Here is a 25,154-nt window from a genome sequence, read left to right as displayed (position 1 = left end):
AAAATTGTTTCTGTGCTAATAATGCGATAGATACACCTAATTCAGCTACCTTGCATGCCGGGTAACTGAAGTGATCCCATTTTGAACCATTTTAWTTGTCTGACAATACAAACTCTGCCTTCCTGGCGAGCCCAGACAGTAAAATAGGTGCATCTGTAGGCATACCGTTGGCTAATCGGATAACTTAGATCACCGTGTCTACAGCAGTTTCCATGCGTCCACAGCAAAATGATTACTGGCTGTAGAGCAGGCTACTGTAAGATTTAAAACCATGCCTAGAGCGAGAGATTGTCAGAGAATACAGCAAATGGGTGTATTTATGAGTGAGTTGTTTTTCCTACAACACTGTTTTTATTGAACACTTTTTTTATTTATTTAACCTTTATTTAACCAGGAAAATACCTTTTAGAAAGGAAACACGCTTTTCCACTTTGACTCACACTCTCTGCCTCCCTCCTTTGAGACTGACCATCAGTCCAGTGAAATAAAAATAAAAATCTCAATTTATGCTCTGATGTACCTCGCAAGTACAGTGCCTTCATAAAGTATGCATACCTTTTCCACATTTTGTGTTACAGCCTAAATTTTAAATAGATTAAATTWAAATTTTCTGGTAACTGGCTTAGACAATACCCCCATAATGTCAAAGTGTAAGTATATTTTCGAAATGTTTACAAATTAATAAAAAATTAAAAGCTGAAATTTCTTGAGTCAATACATACTCATACCCTTTGTTATGGCAAGCCTAAATAAGTTCAGGAGTAAAAATGTGCTTAACAAGTCACATAATAAGTTGCATGGATTCACTCCGTGTGCAATACTGTTTAACATAATTTTTTCATGACCATCTCTGTACACCACACATACAACTATCAGTAAGGTCCCTCAATCAAGCAGTGAATTTCAAACACAGATTCAAGCACAAACACCAGGGAGGTTTTCCAATGCCTCACAAAAAAGTCCACCTATTGGTGGATTGGTTAAAATAAAAAAGCAGACATTGAATATCCCTTTGAGCATGGTAAAGTTATTAATTACACTTGGTATGTTGGATCAATACACCCAGTCACTACAAAGATACAGGCCTCCTTCTGAACTCAGTTGCCGGAGAGGAAGGAAACCGCTCAGGGATTTCACCATGGGGCCAATGGTGACTTTAATGGCTGTGATCGGAGAAAACTGAGAATAAAAAAAACTGAGGATAATCCACAACACTAACCTAAATTACAGAGTGAAAAGAAGGAAGCCTGTACAGAATACAAATATTCCAAAACATGCATCCTGTTTGCAACAAGGCAAAAATAAAAAATAAAAATGTGACAAAGAAATGAACTGTTTGTCCTTATTAATACAAAGTGTTATGTTTGTGGAAAATCCAACACAACACATTACTGAGTACCCCTCCCCATATATTCAAGCATAGTGGTGGCTGTGTCATGTTATGGGTGTAATCGTTAAGGACTGGGGAGTTTTTCAGGATAAAAAAGAAAGGGAATGGAGATGAGCAAAGGCAAAATCCTAGAGGAAAAGCTGTTTGTCTGCTTTCCACCAGAAACTGGGAGATTAAGTCACCTTTCAGCAGGACAATAACCCAAAACACAAGGCCAAATCTACTCGGAGTTGCTTACCAAGAAGACAGTGAATGTTCCTGAGTGGTCGAGTTACAGTTTTGGCTTAACTTGGCTTGAAAAACTATGGAAAAACTTGAAAATGGCTGTCTAGCTATGATCAACAACCAATTTGACAAAACTTGAAGAATTTTGAAAAGAATAATGGGAAAATATTGTACAATCCAGGTGTGCAAAGCTCTTAAGAGACATACCATGAAAGACTCCCAGCTGTAATCACTGCAAAATGTGATTCTAACATGTATTGTGTGATTACTTATGTATTTCATMTTCAATACATTTTATAAAAATGTCTCAAAACATGTTTTCACTTTCTCATTATGGGGTATTGTGTGTAAACGGGTGAGAGAAAAAACAACAATTTAATCCATTTGGAATTCAGGCTGTAACACAACATGTGGAATAAGTCAAGGGGTATGAATACTTTCTGAAGGCAATGTAGTAGGCTACAACAACTGTCCTATTACCAGTGTTATCATACAGTCTTGCTCGAGATTCAAGTTCTGAAATATAAGGGATTCTACGTTATTTATAATAAAGGGTAGGCCTACATGGAGAAAATCGGACCTCTCTTATCATATATGATAAAAGGCAAATGCATGAAAAAATATATATTTTTCCAGTCAATGTAAATAGCTAATACTTTTTAGGAAGTACATTTTCTTGGAAAAATAAGCAAGTTCCCACAGCAATGTTCTAACATCTAGTGGAAAGTCTTCCCAGAAGAGTGTAGGCTGTTATAGCAGCAAAGGGGGGACAAACTCTATATTAATGCCCATGATTTTGGAATGAGARGTTCGACTAGCAGGTGTCCACATACTTTTGGTTATGTAGTGTATTTAAACTCAAAATATGCCATTCTATTCTTTTGAGGTGCATTTCTTAAATTCATAATATTCTGTAATACCTGCCCTTAACAAATCATTAATGAATGGTCTTTGGTGTTTATTTAATTCATTTTAACACTTGAATTGTGTTGATAAGTGTTTTTTTTGTAGCCTACAGTTGCATAAAGTAATGAAAATGCTCTTTTGTTCTTTGAAATAGATATGTTACTTAAGACCTTCATAAACACAACCAAATATTTATTATTMTGATAGCATATATGACATTTATTTGTTAGATTGTTAGAATGTTGATGTTCAAAATACACGTCATTGCTCCAAAGGGGGGTGCAACGAGGCCAGGCTTTTCTGATGTTAATCACTGTTACAGAGGCCAATCAAGGTAGATCAGGTTTGAATCAGGTGTGGCAGCATAGAGGGTTTGATTACAGCAGTGTATAGGGCAGGCTATGCTTTTATGATCATTTAATGATGATTTGAGTGCCTACATTTTGGCCCACCTACATTTTTGCTGACCCTGCCATCAACTAATTTCTGCAACACAGAAGTCTTGTGTTTCATCCTAAATGAAATTGAGGTGGTCTCAATGACACCTTCACATTGTTCTAGGTTAAATTTAGGGGTAATCATTTTTCAAATTATTAGGTGTCTATGTGAATATTTGAGTGAAAATGTAAAGTGGCGTCTTAATTTTGTTGGACGAGAACATGCGGAATAATTCAATTACTGGATGCCATTTAGTAATCTAGTTTATTGTAGGCAACTTGGAATATGAAACAATGGAATTAGGCCTATCCAGAACTCCATCCCTGACCTAATCCATCAAGTTAGGTCTGACTACTAGGCTGCCATTCATTCAACGTGCTGTCATTGGTGAACTGACTATTATGACATCATTAGCAGCCTACTGTTGACATACAGCTATATTTGTATTTTTTGTATTTTAATAGGGATCCCCATTAGCTGCTGCCAATTAATTAGCTGCTGCTCTTCCTGGGGTCCAAACACATCAAGACACTTACATTAAACATAAAACAAAAGATAAAACAGTACATCATGTAACTTTGCTACACCACTACCTATCCACAACACAAAATGCACGATACCACCGTACAACAATACCCCAATGTGCGTGTGTGTAGAGTGGGTGTGCTAGCGTCCATGTCCGTATGCGTGTCTGTACCTGTGTCTCCTCACAGTCCACGCTGTTCAATAAGGTGTATTTTTATCTGTTTAAAAAAAAAAATCTGATTCTGCTGCTTGCATCAGTTACCTGATGTGGAATATAGTTCTATGTAGTCATGGCTCCATGTAGTACTGTGTGCCTCCCATAGTCTGTTCTGGGCTTGGGGATTGTAAAGAGAACTCTGGTGGCATGTCTTGTGGGGTAAGCATGGGTGTCCGAGCTGTGTGCCAGTAGTTTAAAACAGACAGCTCGGTGCATTCAGCTTGTCGACAATTCTTATAAAAACAAGTAGTGATGAAGTCAATCTCTCCTCCACTTTGAGCCTTGACAGATTGACATGCATATCATTAATGTTAGCTCTCCGTGTACAATTAAGGGCACCTGACCGCACGACTGAACAGTAGTCCAGGTGCAACAAAACTAGGGCCTGTAGGACCTGCCTTGTTGATAGGGTTGTTTAGAAGGCAGAGCGGCACTTTATTATGGACAGACTTCTCCCCATCTTAGATAGTGCTGTATCAATATGTTTTTACAATGACAGTTTACAATCCAGGGTTACTCCAAGCAGTTTAGTCACATCAACTTGATACATTTTGACATGATTCATTACAAGATTTGGTTGAGGTTTAGGGTTTAGTGAATGATTTGTCCCAAATACAAAATATTTAGGACTAACTTATTCCTTGCCACCCATTCTGAAACTAACAGCAGCTCTTTGTTAAGTGTTGAAGTCCTATTTTGTTGAAGTCCTACTTTGGCCTTCCCTGATTAGAAAGGAGAAGCCAGTACCTGCAGTGTTGGACAATGCACAATCTGAGCTACAGTTTCTGGAGGGGAAGGGATTAAAGACTGCAGCACTGTGACATTTGCAGACCTGCCAACCTGCACGCGGTTACAAAAAACGACCCTAAAATATGCAAAAATAGGCTTCTAGTTAGTACATTGTGGTTTTTGACTCAACCATCTGAGGTTGGAGAAGAGCCAATCAGAGAACTTGGCTAGGAGAAAAAATCTCTAGCTCTCCGCTCCAGCTGTTCCACTTTATACCGTCTTTCACAGAAGTTATGTTAGACTTTTAAAGATGATTATGCCGATGTTTATTAATCAGTTAATTAATCTCTAGACTCAAACTGTTACAGACCTATATCCATCCTGCCCTGCTTTTCTAAAGTCTTCGTAAGCCAAGTGAACAAACAGGTCACCGACCATTTCGGATCCCATCGTACCTTCTCCGCTATGCAATCTGGTTTCCAAGCTGGTCACGGGTGCACCTCAGCCACGCTCAAGGTCCTACACGATATCATAACTGTTATCGATAAAAGACAGTACTGTGCAGCAGTCTTCATCGACCTGGCCAAGGTAAAGCTCCATCTTATCTCAGCTCACTGGTCACCATAGCAACACCCACCCATAGCACGCGCTCCAGCAGGTAAATTTCACAGGTCATCCCCAAATCCAACACCTCTTTCGGCCGCCTTTCCTTCCAGTTCTCTGCTGCCAATGACTGGAACGAATTGCAAAAATCACTGAAGTTGGAGACTTATCTCCCTCACTAACTTTAAGCGTCAGCTCTCAGAGCAGCTTACCGATCGTTGCAGGTGTACATAACCCATCTGTAAATAGCCCATCCAACCAACTACCTACCTCATCCCCATATTTGTTTTTGTTTTTCTGCTCTTTTGCACACCAGTATTTCTACCTGCACGTCCTCATCTGCACATATATCATTCCAGTGTAAATTGCTCAATTGTAATTACTTCGCCACTATTGGCCTATTTATTGCCTCACCTCCTTACATCATTTGCACACACTGTATACAGATTTTTCTATTGTGTTATTGACTGTACGATTGTTTATCCCATGTGTAACTCTGTGTTGTTTTTGTCGCACTGCTTTGCTTTATATTGGCCAGGTCGCAGTTGTAAATGAGAACTTGTTCTCAACTGGCCTACCTGGTTAAATAYAGGTGAAATAAAAAATGTAAAAATAAAAGTTATTGATCTATCCTGTTGATAAGCTGCTAGCTAAGCGTTTAGCAATCAAGCTAACAAAGTTAGTCCCAGATGAGTTTTGCAATGGAGCGCTCTTTGTCTGGAGAAGTAAATGATCGGTCCCAGCGCTGTAGGAGCTGTATCTACTACGCTTTGTTGCGGGACAATCTAGATCACTCTGAGTTCCAATGTGGCAATTGTTTGCTTACTGAGGATTATAGGATTGAAGTGGCTTCCTTGATCAAGAGGGTCACCAGCCTACGTAAGAAACTGGGGAAAACGCAGAGTGGAATGGTTACCTTTTCTACGCTGGTGGCTGGACGGCGTTCACCCTTGTCGGATGCAACTCTGCCTTGTCGTTGTCCGACTGGCTGGTGTTGCCCAGACTTCATTCGCCAGAGGAGCCATCTCCTGCCTCTCCTCCCCAATCTGATAGCGAAGTCGAATGGGCATAGCAAGAGGAGCATGCAAATTAACGATAGTCGCATGTCACGAGCCATGGAAGCCGTAGACAGCGGTCTACCACAAAGCAGGCTACACTCCCAATGAGAGGCCCGGAGCGAATACKAACAACGAATAGTTTTACCACCCTGGAGCCTGAACTTCCTGCACCTTCGTTGCTGGGGGTACCTGTGTCTGCGGCCGCTGTGCCTATTCCTTCCACTAAGGTTTTGAACTCGGCGTCGACAACCTTCCATCCCTGCTCTAGATCAAGCGGGGCATCTCCATCTGTKCGAGGCCTGCACCAGGCGATGCGAGCTACGGGCTCAAGTTACCCTGSCTCTCGCCCATCCTTAAAGGGTTCTCAGACTCCTGTGAAGCGTGGGAGTGGGCYGATTTCCTCGTCCTTGTCGCCAGCCGTGATTTTGGGCAGCTCTATGATCGGAAAATGTGACTGTTCCTGGTGCAAAAACATTGTCCTATCCTGGAGCTCGAGTAGATTACATTACTAAGCTGGTCCCGAATGTTCTATGTTCTTCAGGACATGGAAATCGATTATACCGTTATATCATGTGGGCTTTAATGACATTATGAAGGGCAGCTCTGAACAGTTGAAACTGGATTTTAAAGAGCTGATTTGATTCTCTGCTAGACACTAATAGAAGACCCATCATATCTGGCCCTGTGCCCCTTCTGAAACGTGGCATTGAACACTTTAGCAGTATTCTTTCACTTCACAGCTGGCTACGTGATTATTGCAGCTCAATGGGTGTAACTTTTGTTGACAATTTCGATACCTTTTGGAAACAAAACACGTTTTATTAGGAGGATGGGATCCACCCGAATAATTTGGGTTCCTGGATCCTTTCACAGCATTGAGACAATAACTTATTGATGGCCCAAGCCCAGCTCAATTAATCCCTACCATTGTGTTTCTGAGGTGTCATAATACTTCAGCAAATGTACATTATACCAGTGGCGTTGGTAGATGCAATGTAAGTAACCTAATTGATGTCCCTCTAACTGCACTGAATGCCTCTGCTGATCCTACAGCTATTGTATGCAGTAATCATGTGCCTATGAAACAGAGTTATACTGTTAGCACTGAGGCGGTGTGCCCGAGTAGGAAGCTCATCCTCTACTAACATAAATAACATGAGCATGTCTACTTCTCTAAAGCTTCCCAGTAAAGCAATGAAAACAATCAAGTATCCCAGAAAAGTGCTCAAAATAGCCCACGTTAACATATGTAGCTTAAGAAACAAGGTTCATGAAATTAATAACTTGCTAGTAACAGATTACATTAATATTCTGACTCTGAAAATCAGTTTGATAATACCTTTGATGATACAGTGGTAGCATTACATGGTTATAACATCTACAGAAAAGACAGAAATGCCAATGGTGGAGGTGTTGCTGTTTATATTCAGAACCACATTCCTGTAAAGCTTAGAGAGGATATCATGTTAAATACTGTTGAAGTAATATGGCTACAGGCTCATCTGCTTCACCTAAAGCCCATTCTTGTGGGATGCTGCTATAGACCACGAAGTGCTCACAGTCAATAAATGGATAACATACAGTACCAGTCCAAGTTTGGACACACCTACTCATTCCATGGTTTCTTTATTTTTACTATTTTCTACATTGTATAATAATAGTGAAGACATCAAAACCATGACATAACACGTATGGAACCATGTAGTAACCAAAGACGTGTTAAAATGTAAATATATTTTATATTTGAGATTCTTCAAAGTAGCCACCCTTTAGTAGTTAGTGAACCAGTCGAGACAGTCATTAGAGAAACCAAGGATGTTGAGTCCGCCGACAAGAATACTGTGATTGACAGAGTCGAAAGCCTTGGCCAGGTCGATGAAGATGGCTGCACAGTACTGTCTTTTATCGATAACAGTTATGATATCGTGTAGGACCTTGAGCGTGGCTGAGGTGCACCCATGACCAGCTCAGAAACCAGACTGCATAGCGGAAAAGGTACGGTGGGATTCGAAATGGTCGGTGACCTGTTTGTTCACTTGGCTTTCGAAGACTTTAGAAAGGGAGGGCAGGATGGATATAGGTCTGTAACAGTTTGGGTCTAGAGATGAATTAACATCGGCATAGTCATCTTTAAAAGTCTAACAAAACTTCTGTGAAAGACAGTATAAAGTGGAACAGCTGGAGCGGAGAGCTAGAGATTTTTTCTCCTAGCCAAGTTCTCTGATTGGCTCATCTCCAACCTCAGATGGTTGAGTCAAAAACCACAATGTACTAACTAGAAGCCTATTTTTGCATATTTTAGGGTCGTTTTTTATAACCGCGTGCAGGTTGGCAGGTCTGCAAATGTCACAGTGCTTCAGTCTTTAATCCCTTCCCCTCCAGAAACTGTAGCTCAGATTGTGCGTTGTCCCACACTGCAGGTACTGGCTTCTCCTTTCTACTCCGGGAAGGCCAAAGTAGGAAAGAAGCTCTGGCTACCTTTTTACCGTGGAGCCATGGGAGCCTACGTTTCCTTTTCTCCCTATCCCAGCCAACCACTTTGCACGATGCGACATTTCTTATATCACGGCACAGACACAGAGTGAAGAAAAAGGATATCGCTAGTTCGGCAAGGCTATGAAAATCACTGGAATGTTTTATACCTCGAAACTCGTTGAACGTCTACTAGTCATCTCAGCCATCTGAGGGAACATACTTTGTGGGTTTTTTCATTGAGCTTCTAAGACACCCTATGGGACCACAATGGGCTGACTATATTTAGGTCACAACATTACTGTGTAAAGAACAGCAGCAGGCTTTTACTGGGGAAGTTTGGAGCTGAGGCTTTCAAGAACATTTAATTCAGAGCTCCCTGTTGCCTAAGCGCAAGAGAGAGTAAAATAGCTGGCGCGGTTAAATATGCACAAGAACACCATTTCCAGTCATGATCCTATACATGTTTTTACAAGAAAACGACTGTTGAGTGCTTCAAAAGCGCTAATCATAACAGGACATTCTCCCACAAATAAATGATGATACTTGTCATAACTGATATCCTAAACCTTATTACAAAAAGGATGAAAATAAGCAGGAGATTTCGTGGAAATGTGTAAATGGAAAGGTGCAGTTTCAATGTTTTGGGGCAGACAAAAATAGTGCCGCATATCCCTAAAAACTGTTCTTAGAATCTTAATTGGAACAATATACAGTACCAGTCCAAAGTTTGGACACACCTACTCATTCCAGGGTTTTTCTTTATATTTACTATTTTCTACATTGAAAAATAATAGTGAAGACATCAAAACTATGAAATAACACATATTGAATCATATAGTAACCAAAAAAGTATATTTTACATTTGAGATTCTTCAAAGAAGCCACCCATTACCTTGATGACAGCTTTCCACACTCTTGGCATTCCATCAACCAGCTTCATGAGGTAGTCACCTGGAATGTGTTTCACTTAACAGGTGTGCCTTGTTAAAAGTTAATTTGTGGAATTTCTTTCCTTCTTAATGCGTTTGAGCCAATCAGTTGTGTTGTGACAAAGTAGCGGTGGAATACAGAAGATCGCTCTATTTGGTAGAAGTCCATATTATGGCAAGAACAGCTCAAATAAGCAAAGAGAAATGACAGTCCATCATTACTTTAAGACATGAAGGTCAGTCAATGCGTAACACCTCAAAAACGTTGAAGGTTTCTTCAAGTGCAGACKCAAAAACCATCAAGTGCTATGATGAAACTGGCTCTCATGAGGACCGCCACAGGACAGGAAGACCCAGTTACCTCTGCTGCAGAGGATAAGTTCATTAGAGTTAACTGCACCACAGATTGCAGCCCAAATAAATGCGTCACAGAGTTCAAGTAACAGACACATCAACTATTCAGCGGTGACAGTGTGAATCAGGCCTTCATGGTCGAATTGTTGCAAAGAAACCCTTACTAAAGGACAACAATAAGAAGAGACTTGCTTGGGCCAAGAAACACGAGCAATGGACATTAGACCGGTGGAAATCTGTCCTTTGGTCTGACGAGTCCAAATTTGAGACGTTTGGTTCCAACCGCCGTGTCTGTGTGAGACACAGAGTAGGTGAACGGATGATCTCTGCATGTGTAGTTCTCACCGTGAAGCATGGAGGAGGAATTTTGATGGTGTGGGGGTGCTTTGCTGGTGACACCGTCAGTGATTTATTTAGAATTCAAGGCACACTTGACCAGCAGGGCTACCACAGCATTCTGCAATGATACGCCATCCCATCTGTTTTCACGCTTAGTGGAACTATAATTTGTTTTTCACAATGACCCAACCCACCTCCAGGCTGTGTAAGGGTTATTTGACCAAGGAGGAGAGTGATGGAGTGCTGCATCAGATGACCTGGCTTCCACAATCACCCGACCTCAACCCAATTGTGATGGTTTGGGATGAGTTGGACCGCAGAGTGAAGGAAAAGCAGCCAACAAGTGCTTAGCATATGTGAGAACTTCACAAAGACTGTTGGAGAAGCATTCCAGGTGAAGTTGGTTGAGAGAATGCCACGAGTGAGCAAAGTTGTCATCAAGGCAAATCAAATGGTGGCTAATTTGAAGAATCTAGAATATATTTTGATTTATATAACACGTTTTTGGTTACTACATGATTCAATATGTGTTATTTGATAGTTTTGATGTCTTCGTCATCCCCTCTTCAAAGGGGGTGACACACTAGGCCCAAACTGCTACAGACCTATATCTATCCTACCCTGTCTTTCTAAGGTCTTCGAAAGCCAAGTTAACAGATTACCGACAATTTTCAATCCCACCGTACCTTCACCGCTATGCAATCTGGTTTCAGAGCTGGTCATGGGTGCACCTCAGCCACGCTCAAGGTCCTAAACAACATCATAACCGGCATCGATAAGAGACATTACTGTGCAGCTGTCTTCATCGACCTGGCCAAGGCTTTCGACTCTGTCAATCACCACATTCTTATTGGCAGACTCGACAGCCTTGTCTTCAAATGATTCCTCGCCTGGTTTACCAACTACTTCTCTGATAGAAGTTCAGTGTGTCAAATCGAAGGGCCTGTTGTCGGACCTCTGGCAGTCTCTATGGGGGTGCCAACAGGGTTCAATTCTCGGGCCGACTCTCTTCTCTGTATACATCAATGATGTCGCTCTTGCTGCTGGTGATTCTCTGATCCACCTCTACGCAGACGACACCATTCTGTATACTTCTGGCCCTTCTTTGGACACTGTGTTAACTAACTCCAGAAGAGCTTCAATGCCATACAAACTCTCCTCCGTGGCCTCCAACTGCTCTTAAACACAAGTAAAACTAAATGCATACTATTCAATCGATCACTGCCCGCACCTGCTCACCCGTCCAGCATCACTTACTCGACGGCTCTGACTTAGAATACGTGGACAACTACAAATACCTAGGTGTCTGGTTAGACAGTAAACTCTCCTTCCAGACTCAACATAAAGCATCTCCAATCCAAAAAATAAATCTAGGATCGGCTTCCTATATCGCAACGAAAGCATCTTTCACTCATGTTCTGCCAAACATACCCTCGTAAAACTGACCATCCTACCGATCCTCGACCTTTTGGTTGATGTCATCTATAAAATAGCCTCCGAACACTCTAATCAAACAAAAATGGATGGCAGTCTATCACGAGTGCCATCGGGTGTTTTGCCACCGTACTGCGACCTGCTACGCTTCGCGTTGGGCCCTCGCTTCATACTTCATTGCCAAACCACTGGCTACAGGTTATCTACAAGTCTCTGCTAGGTAAAGGCCCTGCCTTATCTCAGCTCACTGGTCACCATAGCAGCACCCACTCGTAGCACGCGCTCCAGCAGGTATATCTTCACTGGTCACCCCCAAAGCAATTCCTCCTTTGGTCGTGTTTCCTTCAGTTCTCTGCTCCGAATGACTGAACGAACTGCAAAATTCTCTGAAGCTGGAGACTCATATCTCCCTCACTAGCTTTACGCACCAGCTGTCAGAGCAGCTGACAGATCACTGCACCTGTACATACCCTCTGTAACAGCCCATCTATCTACCTCGCCTCATCCCATACTGTATTTATTTATGTTATCTTTCCTTTTGCACCCCAGTATCTCTACTTGCACATTCATCTTCTGCACATCTACCATTCCAGTGTTTAATTGCTATATTTTACTTACTTCGCCACCATGGCCTTTTTATTTGCCCCTTAACTCCCTTATTACCTCATTTGCACTCACTGTATATAGACTTTTTTTTTTTTTTTTTCTACTGTATTATTGACTGTATGTTTTGTTTATTCCATGTGTAACTCTGTGTGTTGTATTGCCGAATTGCTATGCTTTATCTTGGCCAGGTCGCAGTTGCAAATGAGAACTTGTTCTCAACTAGCCTACCTGGTTAAATAAAGGTGAAATAAAAAGAAAAATACAGTATTATTCTACAATGTAGAAAATAGTCAAAATAAAGAAAAACCCTTGAATGAGTATCCAAACTGTGTCCAAACTTTTGACTGGTACTGTATGTGTTATTTTGCTATTGAAAAGTAGTCTTCTATACCTTTAAGATGAGGGAGCCATGAATCTTCTTGAGGATGTCGTCCATCTCCATTAGTTTGGGCTGGATGAGGGAGCTGTGGGGTCCACTGATGTGGCCGATGTGGTCCAGGCCCAGGTAGTGCAGGATCAGAATGTCCCAGTCGTCTCTCTTCAGCGTGCCGTCCAGGTGACGAGTCACGTTGTTGTCAACCTGGGAAGAGTCAGCGGGGACATGTCAACACAAAAGACTAACACCAAGACACAATCCAGATTGTGTCATTGTTTCTGAATCAGACCTTTGAGAAACTCTTTACGTATAGTATGTAAGAAATATTATGTAATAGAAACAGATTAAAGTTGAGCTAATATGATACGGAATCTTGGAAAAAACTTTTAGTTAAATTGGCATGGCATTCCCATGTAACTAACAATGAAAAAAATCACATCAAACAAACAAAATCAATGAGTGCGCAAAGGTTAAAGGGCATGACCCTGACCTTCAAACAGACAATGACCATGACTGACCTCAGTGTAGTCAGACACAAAGAAAGAGGTGGTGCCGTCATACTCCATGAAGTGCTTTGGAAAGAGCTTCACCCAGGTGTCGTCCCCATAGAACACCATCCGTTTGCCCGCCGTCTTGGCCTGCCAGATGAGGTTGTCCTCCAGCAGTGCGGGGGAGTTCAGGTTCATCACCACGTCGATGAAACCTGGGATACTGCCTGTGGTCAGGGCCTAGAGGGAGGAGGAGGGCCAAGGGAGTTTGTCAATCTAGGTACAGTACCAGTCAAAAATTTGGACAGCTACTCATTCAATGGTTTTTCTTTATTTCTTCAATTTTCTACATTGTAGAATAATAGTGAAGACATCAAAACTATGAAATAAAACATATGCAATCATTTAGTAACCAAAAAAGTGTTAAATCAAAATATATTTTATTTTTGAGATTCTTCAAAGTAGCCTTGATGACAGCTTTGCACACTGTTATTTCATATTTTTGATGTCTACAATGTAGAAAATACTCAAAATAAAGACAAACCCTGGAATGAGTAGGTGTGTCCAAACRTTTGACTGGTACTATATGTAAAGCTAGCAATAGGCTAATTGTGCAACATAGTTGTCAGGTGTAGTCAGCAAATATCATCGTTATTCAAAGTATCAGTGTTATTTCGTTACGCTAGCATCTCCATTTACTTAACTATAATTTGCAGTAAAACAAGGCTAACACCGGAGCTACAGCAATTACAATGGGAAACTGGTGTAAGATGGTGTTCAAAGCAATCACTGAACGACACATTTATTTACGATAAAAAAATGAAATACTGTATTATGTAATGAGAATACTTTCATAATAGTAGCCTGTCTATGGAGGATTGATAGTGACTATGACTATTTATTGTATCACATAATGTATTACATAATGTTGTGTCCTCCACAGCTAGTTAAAGCCAATAAAGAAACACATATAGGCCAAGATGTTGTTGGCAGTATCTCACTAGCCTGTCACAAGCGAGGCATATCAACATGTTTTCACTCTGAAGTGTTTACAGCAACTCTTTGCATAATCACTGTGATTTCTCACAATCAGGCATTCTGGGGCAAATAACCTTGAGCCAGCCTCACAGAAGGAAGCAAACTAGTCTAAACTAAACTATGATATGGATTCCATGCCTTTCTTTTTCCACAAAATTGTTCTCGTGCTCGTGCTTTGGTCCATTTGCACATGTCAAAAGCACAGTGTCAAAAGCACCTGCTGGCCTTTGTAATTCAAGCAAAACTATCAGAATTATCTACATTTAAGGCTGTTGCATGCTTCCCAGTTGAAACAGTTTATGCATATATTATGACAACATTTTGTGATGTTTTTGTTCGTTTCGGTGTTCCGGCAGGGATTTTCCGGCTGTTCGAGCGGAAAAAATATATACTTGAGGCAAGTTGAAGTTCTGTTGCCAAAGTCTACGCCCCTTCGTCGGTGATTGGTCAACAGTACTACTACTAGTAGGAGTAGGAACGGGATTCTTCAATTAAGTGTTTAAGTGTATTTAACTTTTGTTATTGACCAAATACTTATTTTCCACCATAATTTGCAAATAAATTCATTAAAAATCCTACAATGTGATTTTCTGGATTTTTTTTCTCATTTTGTCTGTCATAGTTGAAGTGTACCTATGATAAACATTACAGGCCTCTCTCATCTTTTTAAGTGGGAGAACTTGCACAATTGGTGGCTGACTAAATACTTTTTTGCCCCACTGTATATGTACAGGCTACATTGACTTTTTCCCCATTATTTTAGGCCGTCTGTCATTAGTTCATAAGCCTAAACTTCAGGGCCTAACTGTACGCGTGCTAAATCGCCTACATGCCAATTGCTTTTGGAAATGGGCAGAAAAGGTTAATCATGTTGATCCACGGAGGCAAATAGGAGCGGAATTCAACAAGAGAAAAGCTGCGAAATGGAGAGTTGAAAATAAAGAAAAGGGGAGGGCCAGAAAAGTCATGTTTGGGAAAGATTTGGTGAAGTGGTAAAAAAATATGTTTTACTGTCACATACATCGGATAGGTGCAGTGAAATGTGTTGTTTTACAGGGTCAGCCATAGTATGATAGCAGTGCCGGCTATGTTATGTGTGATGGTTGTGAGGTGCTAAACAAATTTGACTTCAAATGGCCCTATGGCACGTCAAGGCAACAGAAGTCTACTGTTTAGATGGGTTCAATGGAGACTGAACACTGACTCTTTACTCACTGTAGGTCTATAACCTCTCAAATAACCTTAATTTTAACTCCTGCTAAATTAAGCATTTCCTGCATTAAAATGATACACCAAATGTAGGCTAACTTTTTACTCAGGAACAGGAGTGGAGAAATATTATTGATTTATTTCCCCATCTTAAGAGAATGTGAACTCGCAGTTAGCACCTCTACAGGCGGTATCTAGCTATCTTCATCAGCGTTATAAAGGGCGACCTGAAATCTTATCAGAAACATGTTGGGTCGTTTTCACAGCTTTCTATTTCCTTACAACCAGTCAAAATGATGTAAAATAGGACATTTTGCCCAGAAAATCATTCCTGTTTTTGTTTTTCTTGCAAAGGTTAATTTAGTCTTGTAGGGTAACATATGACAAAAGAGAAGCTGCATGTATCTAATCATAGACTAAGTTGACTAACAAATAGCCTACCAAAATGTCAGAAATTATAAGCAGAAACAAATCTAAAGTCAGGCAAAAGAAATCCTGCATCCCCTCTGTCAGCGCATTTTCTATAACATTTCAGGCTATCAATCAAGTTAGAGTAGCTAGCTTGTCTAACTATCTTAGCTGGCATGACTGCTGGCAAGGTTGGTAGACTTTAGAAAATAAGCAAGCAATAACTAAATTGGACTGAATAAGGCTCACATTCCTTTCAATCTTTTACCCGGATTTAGCAGTGATGCACAGAAGCATATTTAGTGTCTTTATAAAAAATAACCATCAGTTCTTTTTCATCACCATACAGACAGCTTAAGAGGTATGCTTAGATATGCAGGAAAACATACATATTTTTTAAATAGAATTAAGCATAATGATTATGGCTCTAGATTGCAAGACAAGGCTGTTTCAGGTGTTGCCATCCTATATAGCCATCCTCACGCACTCTGTGCCCCCTCAGGTTTTTGGGGTGTATGATGCCCCTGGTTCAGAACCCCAAGGTGGTCCAAATGYATATCTTTAGATCTCTACTCTGCTACAGCTTCAAACCCTGATTGGAGGTAAGGTATGCATCATTTTCAAGCGAGGCCTACATTGCAAAAGTCAGCGAATAGTTTAGATTGATGCTTAACTTTTGATCTTACGTASGATATTTACACAAACTCTCGAGAGACAACATCAGTCTATCCATCTATGATGGTTCACTTGGCAGCTCACACGAACCACACAACCCTCCGTCTGTGACAGAGAGCTCAGTTGAAACCTGTACCGTCTCGTTCTTAGATGTGGTAAGAAAGCGCACACTCAAATCAGATGCAAGAGAAAAGTTTGTCTCAAGCAGGGTTTCTGACGATTTCATCATTGGTAGGCTGGGAAAAACCGCAACACTTGTTGAGGAGAAGCTCCCTTTCCTGCAGAGGATATGACTGGTAGGCAAAATAAATATGTTGGTTGAGCATTGGAGTCGATGGAGAGAAGATCCAGTTTTGGGACCTGGTGGAGGAACAGAGGAAACCCTTGACTGAGCTCTGGAGGAAGCATAGACCTGACACAAAAACATATTAGTCTGTGTCAGAACCAAAGTAATCCTCACCAGTATGTTAAGGGAACACGCTGGAACGCACCATGCATTATTAAGGCTTAGCACTAAGGGAGGGCCTTGAAAATGCAGCTAATTGTATGTTAAATAAGGCGGAGTCAAAGACTGGCGAAAAAAGAAGTGGGTCCAATAAGTGCACTCTCAAAGCATGATGTGGTTTAGCCCGAAAACACGTGACCAAATACTGTGGTGCTGACTTGCTGCACCCTCGACAACTACTGTGATTATTATTATTTGACCATGCTGGTCATTTATGAACATTTGAACATCTTGGCCATGTTCTGTTATAATCTCCACCCGGCACCCCTCATAGCCTGGTTCCTCTCRAGGTTTCTTCCTAGGTTTTGGCCTTTCTAGGGAGTTTTTCCTAGCCACCGTGCTTCTACACCTGCATTGCTTGCTGTTTGGGGTTTTAGGCTGGATTTCTGTACAGCACTTTGAAATATCAGCTGATGTAAGAAGGGCTATATAAATACATTTGATTTTGATTTTTGATTTGTGTTTGGGATAACGACTAAATATTAGGTATTTTGGATGGTTGGTTGGTTCAGAGTCTTAGTAATGCAGATCATATGCTTTCTTTTCCCAGGGCATTTTCATATATTCCTACATACTCTCCAGAAACCAATATTATTTTCCCCCGTCCCTGAGCAATTGTCATCTTCATAATTTACTAAATAGAATGACTACCCACGCACATCACTACGGGTGAACAAAGCGACACAAAGGAAAGGTACATTAAGATGAATATGTCAAATGTATCTGAAGCAAAGACAGAAAGAAAAGCTCCCCACTTCTTCCCATTACAATGGAATTAAAAGGCGAATAATGTCTGCGACGTATTGATTGAGTTATTGATTGAGTCAAAACCTCTTTCTCATAGACCCACTCATCCATATTGGCATTTCCAAATGCTGCAATTCCTTGCTGACCCTCATGGAAGTTGTATCCAACTTAGGGTCATCGTGAGCAGCCAGGTCTTCACTATTTTGGCCCAGTTTCCCCAGAGTTAGCCCAGGCCTATTAAAATGTGTTCAATAGAGATTCACCAGAACTCCTCTCCGCTAGCTGTATGTTCTTGTTACAGTGAAACCGACGGCTTATACAATCGGCCACAAAAAAAAACATATTTTCTCATGTGTCCATTCCAATGAAAGGATATGTGAGGAAATTCTTCAGAATCAGAAAACTACCACTGGCCACCGGAAAGTATTTGGAATGCTAACGAGTTCAATCTGAGCAGGTGTAGAGCAATTTGTCAATCTGAGCAAAAGAAACCAAATATTTCCTCCACACAGAACAGTGTTTTCAACAATGCAACCTAAGGGAATGTGCGAAAGCGAGTTATTCAGAGTTATTAAGTCTGCATCACACGCTACTATCTGCAGTATTTGAGACAGCAAAGCCAATAAAGTGTGGTGACCCTGAAAAAGGCTTCCAAGAATAGACAGAGGTCAAAATACAGGCTTGGTCTTCACCTCAACAATTACCAGTAGGACCTATGTTTAAAAAAAATACAAATAAAAGTTTTTAAATGGCCCCAACTCCACCTTTGACAAATGAACAAACCCCACACAATCTAATCTATAAGAGAACTCCCTGTCTGCAAAGCAAAGGTCTTCCCAACACAGCCTAGTCGGCCAAAGTTAGTGAGTGAGCATAGTCGGTGATTGGGTCTTCTGGACGCACTGTGGCTTTACCTGCAAAGGCATTGTTTTGTCCTGAAAATACTTTCTCTTATCACTTAAGTGGGCGGGAGATGTGAAAATAGTCAAGGAATTGGAATGGGACTCTGAGTGCGTGTGCGAGCGCAGTGACAGTTCCAGGTACAAGCCATATAAGTGGTCGCTTAGGGCAACCTAGCGCTAGGCTCAGTCGGGTTCTCAACTTACTATTTAGAGTTAGAATAGTAGAATACATCAGGTGAAATTTCCACATTTGGTTGTGCATACACGGTTATCTTGTTCTGAAAATCACTCAATTAGCTATGTCAGGTAACTATTTTTTTAATTGGTAGTTAGTCTAGCCAGCTACTGTATCTAAACCTGTAGCAATCATGGCCYAATACCAACCAGGCACGCAATGCACGTGCCCAGGAGCCCTGACCTCCAGGAGGCGCCCATTCATTTTGTTAGTCATTCTCACTCCAATATCACATTAACATGGCATAAGTCATTACAAAATGTGTAGAATTGCAGGAAACCTGCTTTAAAACTTGAATTTCTCTCTCCACCGTCAAGCGGTGGGCCACTAAAATGTTTTGTCGCGAGGTGGGGGGCCCAAAGGCTAGAGCCAGCCCTGTGTGTGTTTGTACATATTATCAACAACAGGAAACTGGGCCTAAGTCACGCCATTCCCTGTGTGCCTCAAAACACAAGGGCAGCAATACACAGCGTACAATTCAGCCAGTATATCCACTGAAATATTTATTTTCCAACAATACACTCAATTACATCCCTCCCCAAACTGCCTTTTCTGGGATGTATTTCCTGTCACACAGCCAGAGGCTGGCTMGTGTACTCCTAATGAATGGGCTGTGTCTCTGGGTGATTCTGATTTGGGTTAGTTGGCCGTGTCATACCAGTTGATTGGGTGCACTGCAGTGATTTGGAAAGATGCAGCATTCCATGATGGCAGACTTGCACTGCCACCTTCTGGTATGAATGAGAACGTCTCAATACAAAGATGTGCCAATTGTTGTTTACTGCTTATTCAGGGTAGGCKATTTTTTTGGCAGGTGTTGAATTAAAACCTATGAATGATCTATTAGGCCCAATTAGCTATGGTAAATGAGCGTTGACATTTTGAAAGTAGCTATAGAGTAATTTGATCAACTGTCAGAAAAAGGTGGTAGGGTACACGTATTCTGTGTCTCTTTGAACCACATACCACGCATGTCATTAAATCTATAGCTAGACTAATACTCATAAGTATTTATATTCAAATAGATATATAACAAGACAACAGTTGAAACAGTGTCTCATTTTGAAGATGATTTCAAAGAAAAAGGATTATTAGGACTTTTTAAATGGCCAGAACTCAAATCAATGAATCAACCAAAGCTCGACATATGTGCCCAGTCAGTTCAACACACTTCATCCAAGGTTTTGAACCCAAACACATGACAACCCACGACATTTCACCTGACACTGTCACGATCACAAAGCAGCATTTTCAAGGTAGAAAAGATCATCCTGCACACAATATTACCTCTGCACACTTATTGCAATATTGTGAGTTGTGGGAGTTTTCTTTTTCTACAAATAACTGCACCACAAATGAGAGTGAGTTATGGTGGTGTTTTACTTTCGTACCTTGATTCGGGGCATTGTAACTGTAGGAGGTCTTGCCTTGGCCACAAAGCTGTGTGTGGAGCCCCTCTCCACTAGGTGCCTTGTGTACGGCATGTACTTTCTCCCATTGGGACCAAACACAAAGTCCTCCCTGAGCGCATCGATCAACACTATCACCACTCTCTTAAACAGGGGGTCTGGGACCTTGGACGAGTTAGGGGAGCTCCCTGTAAATGCCAAAGAAAATGCCACAGTTATCAACACATTATAGGTATTGTAGACAACACTGAGGAACAAATGGGTAGGGTAACATTTATTCTGTGAACAAAATAAAAACTTTTTTGACTTGTCATCATTCAAGCAAGTAGCTAGCTATCCAATGCAGAAAATCAATATAGTCAGCTAAGAATAACAGTACCACTCTAATTGTAAGTATAGCTAGCTAGCCAGAGAGAAAAGAATGTCAACTAAACACACCTGTGAATGGTTCAGCCGGAAGATCTGACAGCTTGCTTTTCGATGAAAAAGATGATTTGACAGGGACTGGGAAAAATCCCCTAAGAAACAAGGCTACGCTTAATACTTGGAGTATGAGACAAAACGAGGCAAAAACCGACGAACGTACCCTCATTTTGCTGACAGGCTAGCTACCTAGCTAGTTGACTGCTATGACATGAAAGGATAAACGTTATCCTTGACAGCAGTGTTTGATTTAATCCTCTGACTCTTGCATTACAAGGAAGTGGCTAGCTTGATGTAATGAATGGCTCTCCCACTGGCGAGCTAACTCGCCCCAATTTGCAAAAAAAAAATCGATTTACAATAACAAAATGTATGTTTTTGTGGCATATTCATCACCACCGAAAAACATTTGTTTCTCCCATTTGAAAGTGATGCTTTCAGGAACTGGAGCTGTCAACTTGGTTCCGGGTTGGTTTAAACTAGCTACGGATAGCCGAAGCAGTCAAACAACGTAACTGGGATTTGTGTGGACTTCGAGAATAATTACGATACATCCAGAGAAATATGCTTTGGAAAGATTACTTGTATTGATATTTATGATTTTTWAAATAACTACAAGTTTAATGTATTTAATTATTGTGATATGTTGAATGGTCAAAATAGAAAATATTTAGTTTGGGCTCCCGAGTGGTGCAGCGGTCTAAGGCACTGCATCTCAGTGCTAGAGGCATCACTACATACAGCCTGGAATCGAACCAGGGTGTATCACAACCGGCTGTGATTGGGAGTCCCATAGGAGGGCACACAATTGGCCTGGGTTTGGTCAGTGTAGGCCGTCATTATAAATAAGAATTTGTTCTTAACTGACTTGCCTAGTTAAATTAAGGTAAAAAAATTTAATGTTTGGTAAGAACAGATAACAGTTTGTGGAGCATGGTTTCCTGTAATGTTTTTGTAAAGCTTTGAGGTAAAATTGTCCCCACTACAGATCTGAGATCAGCTCCCTTCCCCAATCATAGCCTTAAAGTTAGAATCGGTATTTCATTTCTGCATATGTAATTGTACAGTATATGTACCCATTGATTATTTAAGAAATAAGGCCCTAGGGGGTGTGGTATACAGCCAATATACCACAGCTAAGAGCTGTTCTTATGCACGACGCAACGCAGAGTATACCACAAACCCTCTAGGTGCCTTATTGCTATTATAAACTGGTTGCCAATGTAGTTAGAGCAATACAAATACATGTTTCCTCATCCCCATGGTATACGGTCTGATATAACACGGCTTTCAGCCAATCAGCATTCAGGGCTCGGACCATCCAGAGTATAATGAAGAATATAACTTATAAATGCATCATGAGCTTATAGTTCAATTGTCATTCCCCAACAGAACCCAAAATATAAGCTTGTTTAACTCCAATGGTTGTAAACAAAGTAGATGTAAACAAACACTGTATAGTACCAAATCATGGTTAAAACTATCATTTTAATATCATGGATGGTCAGTCCTTGTAACCATAGCTTGGTCTATGAATTTGAGAGTGGTTACATTTCTCCAGGCCCATCAGTGAGCTTTTTACCATAACAGAGTTGATGTGTCCTGTTTGTTAGCCTATTGTTTCAATTAAGGACTCTAGCTATAACTATTAGTGGGGGAAATGTAAAATATTTAAAGTTGACAAAAAATTATTGCAAGGTAGGCCAAGGCCTATACTGTAGGCTAGCAACCTAAAATGGACAAAATGCAGCAGCAAAATATATATATATATATATACTTTACCATTCAAAAGTTTGGGGTCACTTAGAAATGTCCTTGTTTTTGAAAGTAAAGCACATTTTTTGTCCATTAAAATAACATCAAATTGATCAGATATACAGTGTAGACACTGTTAATGTTGTAAATTACTTTTGTTGCTGGAAACGGCAGATTTTTAATGGGATATATACATAGGCGTACAGAGGCCCATTGTAAGCAACCTTCACTCCTGTGTTCCAATGGCACGTTGTGTTAATTAATCCAAGTTTATCATTTTAAAAGGCTAATTGATCATTAGAAAACCCTTTTGCAATTATGTTAGCACAGCTGAAAACTGTTGTACTGATTCAAGAAGCAATAAAACTGGCCTTCTTTAGACTAGTTGAGTATCTGGAGCATCAGCATTTGTGGGTTTGATTACAGGCTCAAAATGGCCAGAAACAAAGAAATTTCTTCTGAAACTCATCAGTCTATTCTTGTACTGAAAGATGAAGGCTATTCCATGCGAGAAATTGCCAAGAAACTGAAGATCTGGTACAACGCTGTGTACTACTCAGAACAGCACAAACTGTCTCTAACCAGAATAGAAAGAGGAGTGGGAGGCCCCGGTGCACAACTGAGCAAGAGGACAAGTACATTAAAGTGTCTGGTTTGAGAAACAGACGCCTCACAAGTCCTCAACTGGCAGCTTCATTAAGTTAACTTCTTCYGGATCAAAACTGATGTTATTTTTTTATTACTTTACTATTTTTAAGCTGATAATGGCCAGTCAACTTTTAAAAATCAACCCTGGAGCTCTATTTCAATTTCGAAATAACATGTTCCTTAAGACCTGCCCTTAGCAACTATATAATGAAATGTCTTTGTGATGGTGTTTATTTAAATGATGAATTGTGGTGTTTTATTGGGTTTTCGTTTGTAAGTGTATCCTACAGTTACATAAACAAATTAAAATGCTATTGTGTTATTTTAAATACACTTTCTTACTCTAATCTTACCTAAGAATGTAATAAATACAACCAAATGATTATTCTTCCAATTGCATATATGAAATGTGTTCATTAGACTATTTGAATGTTGACGTTCAAAAGACTCTTCATTGGCCCAAAGGCATTAGGACACACGTTGCATATTAAACAGCATCAAAGGAAACATAAATTATAGCCTAACGGTATGCTAATATGATTAATAATAGGCCACCGCCTATATAGACTAGATCAGTGGTCGCCAACCTTTTCTTAGTCAGGATCACTTTCTGAGACAAAATGCGAGCCGAGTTCAATTATCTTCTGGGCGCGGAGATCAAGTGCGCAATGTATCGTGTGATATCAGTGYAATGAACATTAGCCTATGAGGCCTAACTAGAGTGAATGGGTGGAGAAGCACAGGGCAAAGTTTTATTTCCAATGAAATTTACTTCCTAAAAATGATTGACTGGAAAAAAATATTGTTTCACGCATTTGCCTATTATTATATATACTGTAATAGGTGGTCTGATTTTCTCGATGTAGGCCTACCCCTTACTACAAATAACATTGAGTCCCTTATATGTCGAAACTGGAGTCTCAAGCTAGGCTATATGATACAACTGATAATAGGTCAGTTGTTGTAGCCTACTACTTGCGAGGCACAACATAAATTGAACATAAATGTTTTTTTTTCACTGGTCAGTCTCAGCGGAGGGAGGGTCGAAGTGGGGAAGCATGTTTCATGATTTCTAAAACTGTTGAATAAAAACAGCATTGTAGTGTTTTTTTAAACTCATTCATAAAAACAGCATTGTAGTGTTTTTTACTCATTCATACAAACAGCATTGTAATGTTTTTTTAACTCATTCATAAAAACAGCATTGTGGTGTTTTTTTACTCATTCATAAAAACAGCATTGTAGTGTTTTTTTACTCATTCATAAAAACAGCACCCATTATTTGACAGTATTATTTGACAATTTGACAATCTCGCTCTAGGCGTAGTTTTGAAATATTACAGTAGCCTGCTCTACAGTCAGTATCAACTTTGCTGTGGACGTGTGGAAACTGCTGTAGACACCTAAACTACATTATCTGACTGGCCAGTGGTGTACCTACAGTTGCACCTGTTTTAGCTCTCAGGGCCCGCTGGGTAGGCTGAGTTTGTAGTTTCAGACATAACTTTTTTCAAAATGGGAACATTACGCATACCGGGCAGCTGAATCAAGTGCATCTATCCCATGATAGGCTGCTAAAAATAGATATATGTTTTAATCTAAAGTAGCCAAACAGATTGGCTGGGCGTCTGACCCTCTTGTACACTTAATTTAAGCTGCTGTACAAAAACAGTTAGTTCTGCATCCTCCACAGAAATGCCATAATGCATAATGGGAGACTGTATCACTATCCTTTGACCAAATGAGTCGGATCGGGGAAGGCAGGCAGATGCAGCCTCCTTCGTTATCCCGTATGACTCGTTCTGAAAATGACTGTTGAGTTCCATAAATTGCTAGTTCAATATCTCGTTCCGTAATGCCTGTAAATGCAAGTTGTGCCAAACCGGGGCTGTTTTTCCCACTTTAGATGTAACATGCGAATCCAACAAACCTTACTGGCAGTTTTTTGTTTCAGGAACTGGTAGCTAACATCCCAGTCATAGATTTCATTTTTGACCATCAAATCATCTGTTACTTTAACGATTTTATCAAAATCACCTTTAGAATTGTCTCTGAATGTACTGAAACTGTCTTTAAGGCCCTCGATTAGATRGAGGCATTCAGTGATT

The 25,154-nt window shown here is 40.4% G+C and overlaps 1 protein-coding gene across 1 annotated transcript in view; it reads right to left on the bottom strand.

Moving 5' to 3' along the window:
- The window catches only part of LOC111967602 (GPI ethanolamine phosphate transferase 2), a 120,618-nt gene extending 99,501 nt beyond the window's left edge, over positions 1–21,117 (bottom strand). Inside the window, exons 1-4 of the mRNA XM_023992763.2 lie at positions 20,659–21,117; positions 20,203–20,408; positions 13,123–13,332; positions 12,620–12,808 (exon numbers count right to left, since the gene is read on the bottom strand). Of these exons, the coding sequence (XP_023848531.1) occupies positions 12,620–12,808; positions 13,123–13,332; positions 20,203–20,408; positions 20,659–20,812 (759 nt within the window). The 5' untranslated portion in view covers positions 20,813–21,117. The remainder of the gene's footprint in view (positions 1–12,619; positions 12,809–13,122; positions 13,333–20,202; positions 20,409–20,658) is intronic.
- Between the last annotated feature and the right edge of the window lie 4,037 nt (positions 21,118–25,154).

This window comes from Salvelinus sp. IW2-2015, linkage group LG8 (genome assembly GCF_002910315.2).
Source record: "Salvelinus sp. IW2-2015 linkage group LG8, ASM291031v2, whole genome shotgun sequence".
NCBI lineage: Eukaryota > Metazoa > Chordata > Actinopteri > Salmoniformes > Salmonidae > Salvelinus > Salvelinus sp. IW2-2015.
This window is presented reverse-complemented; position numbering and strand designations above follow the sequence as displayed.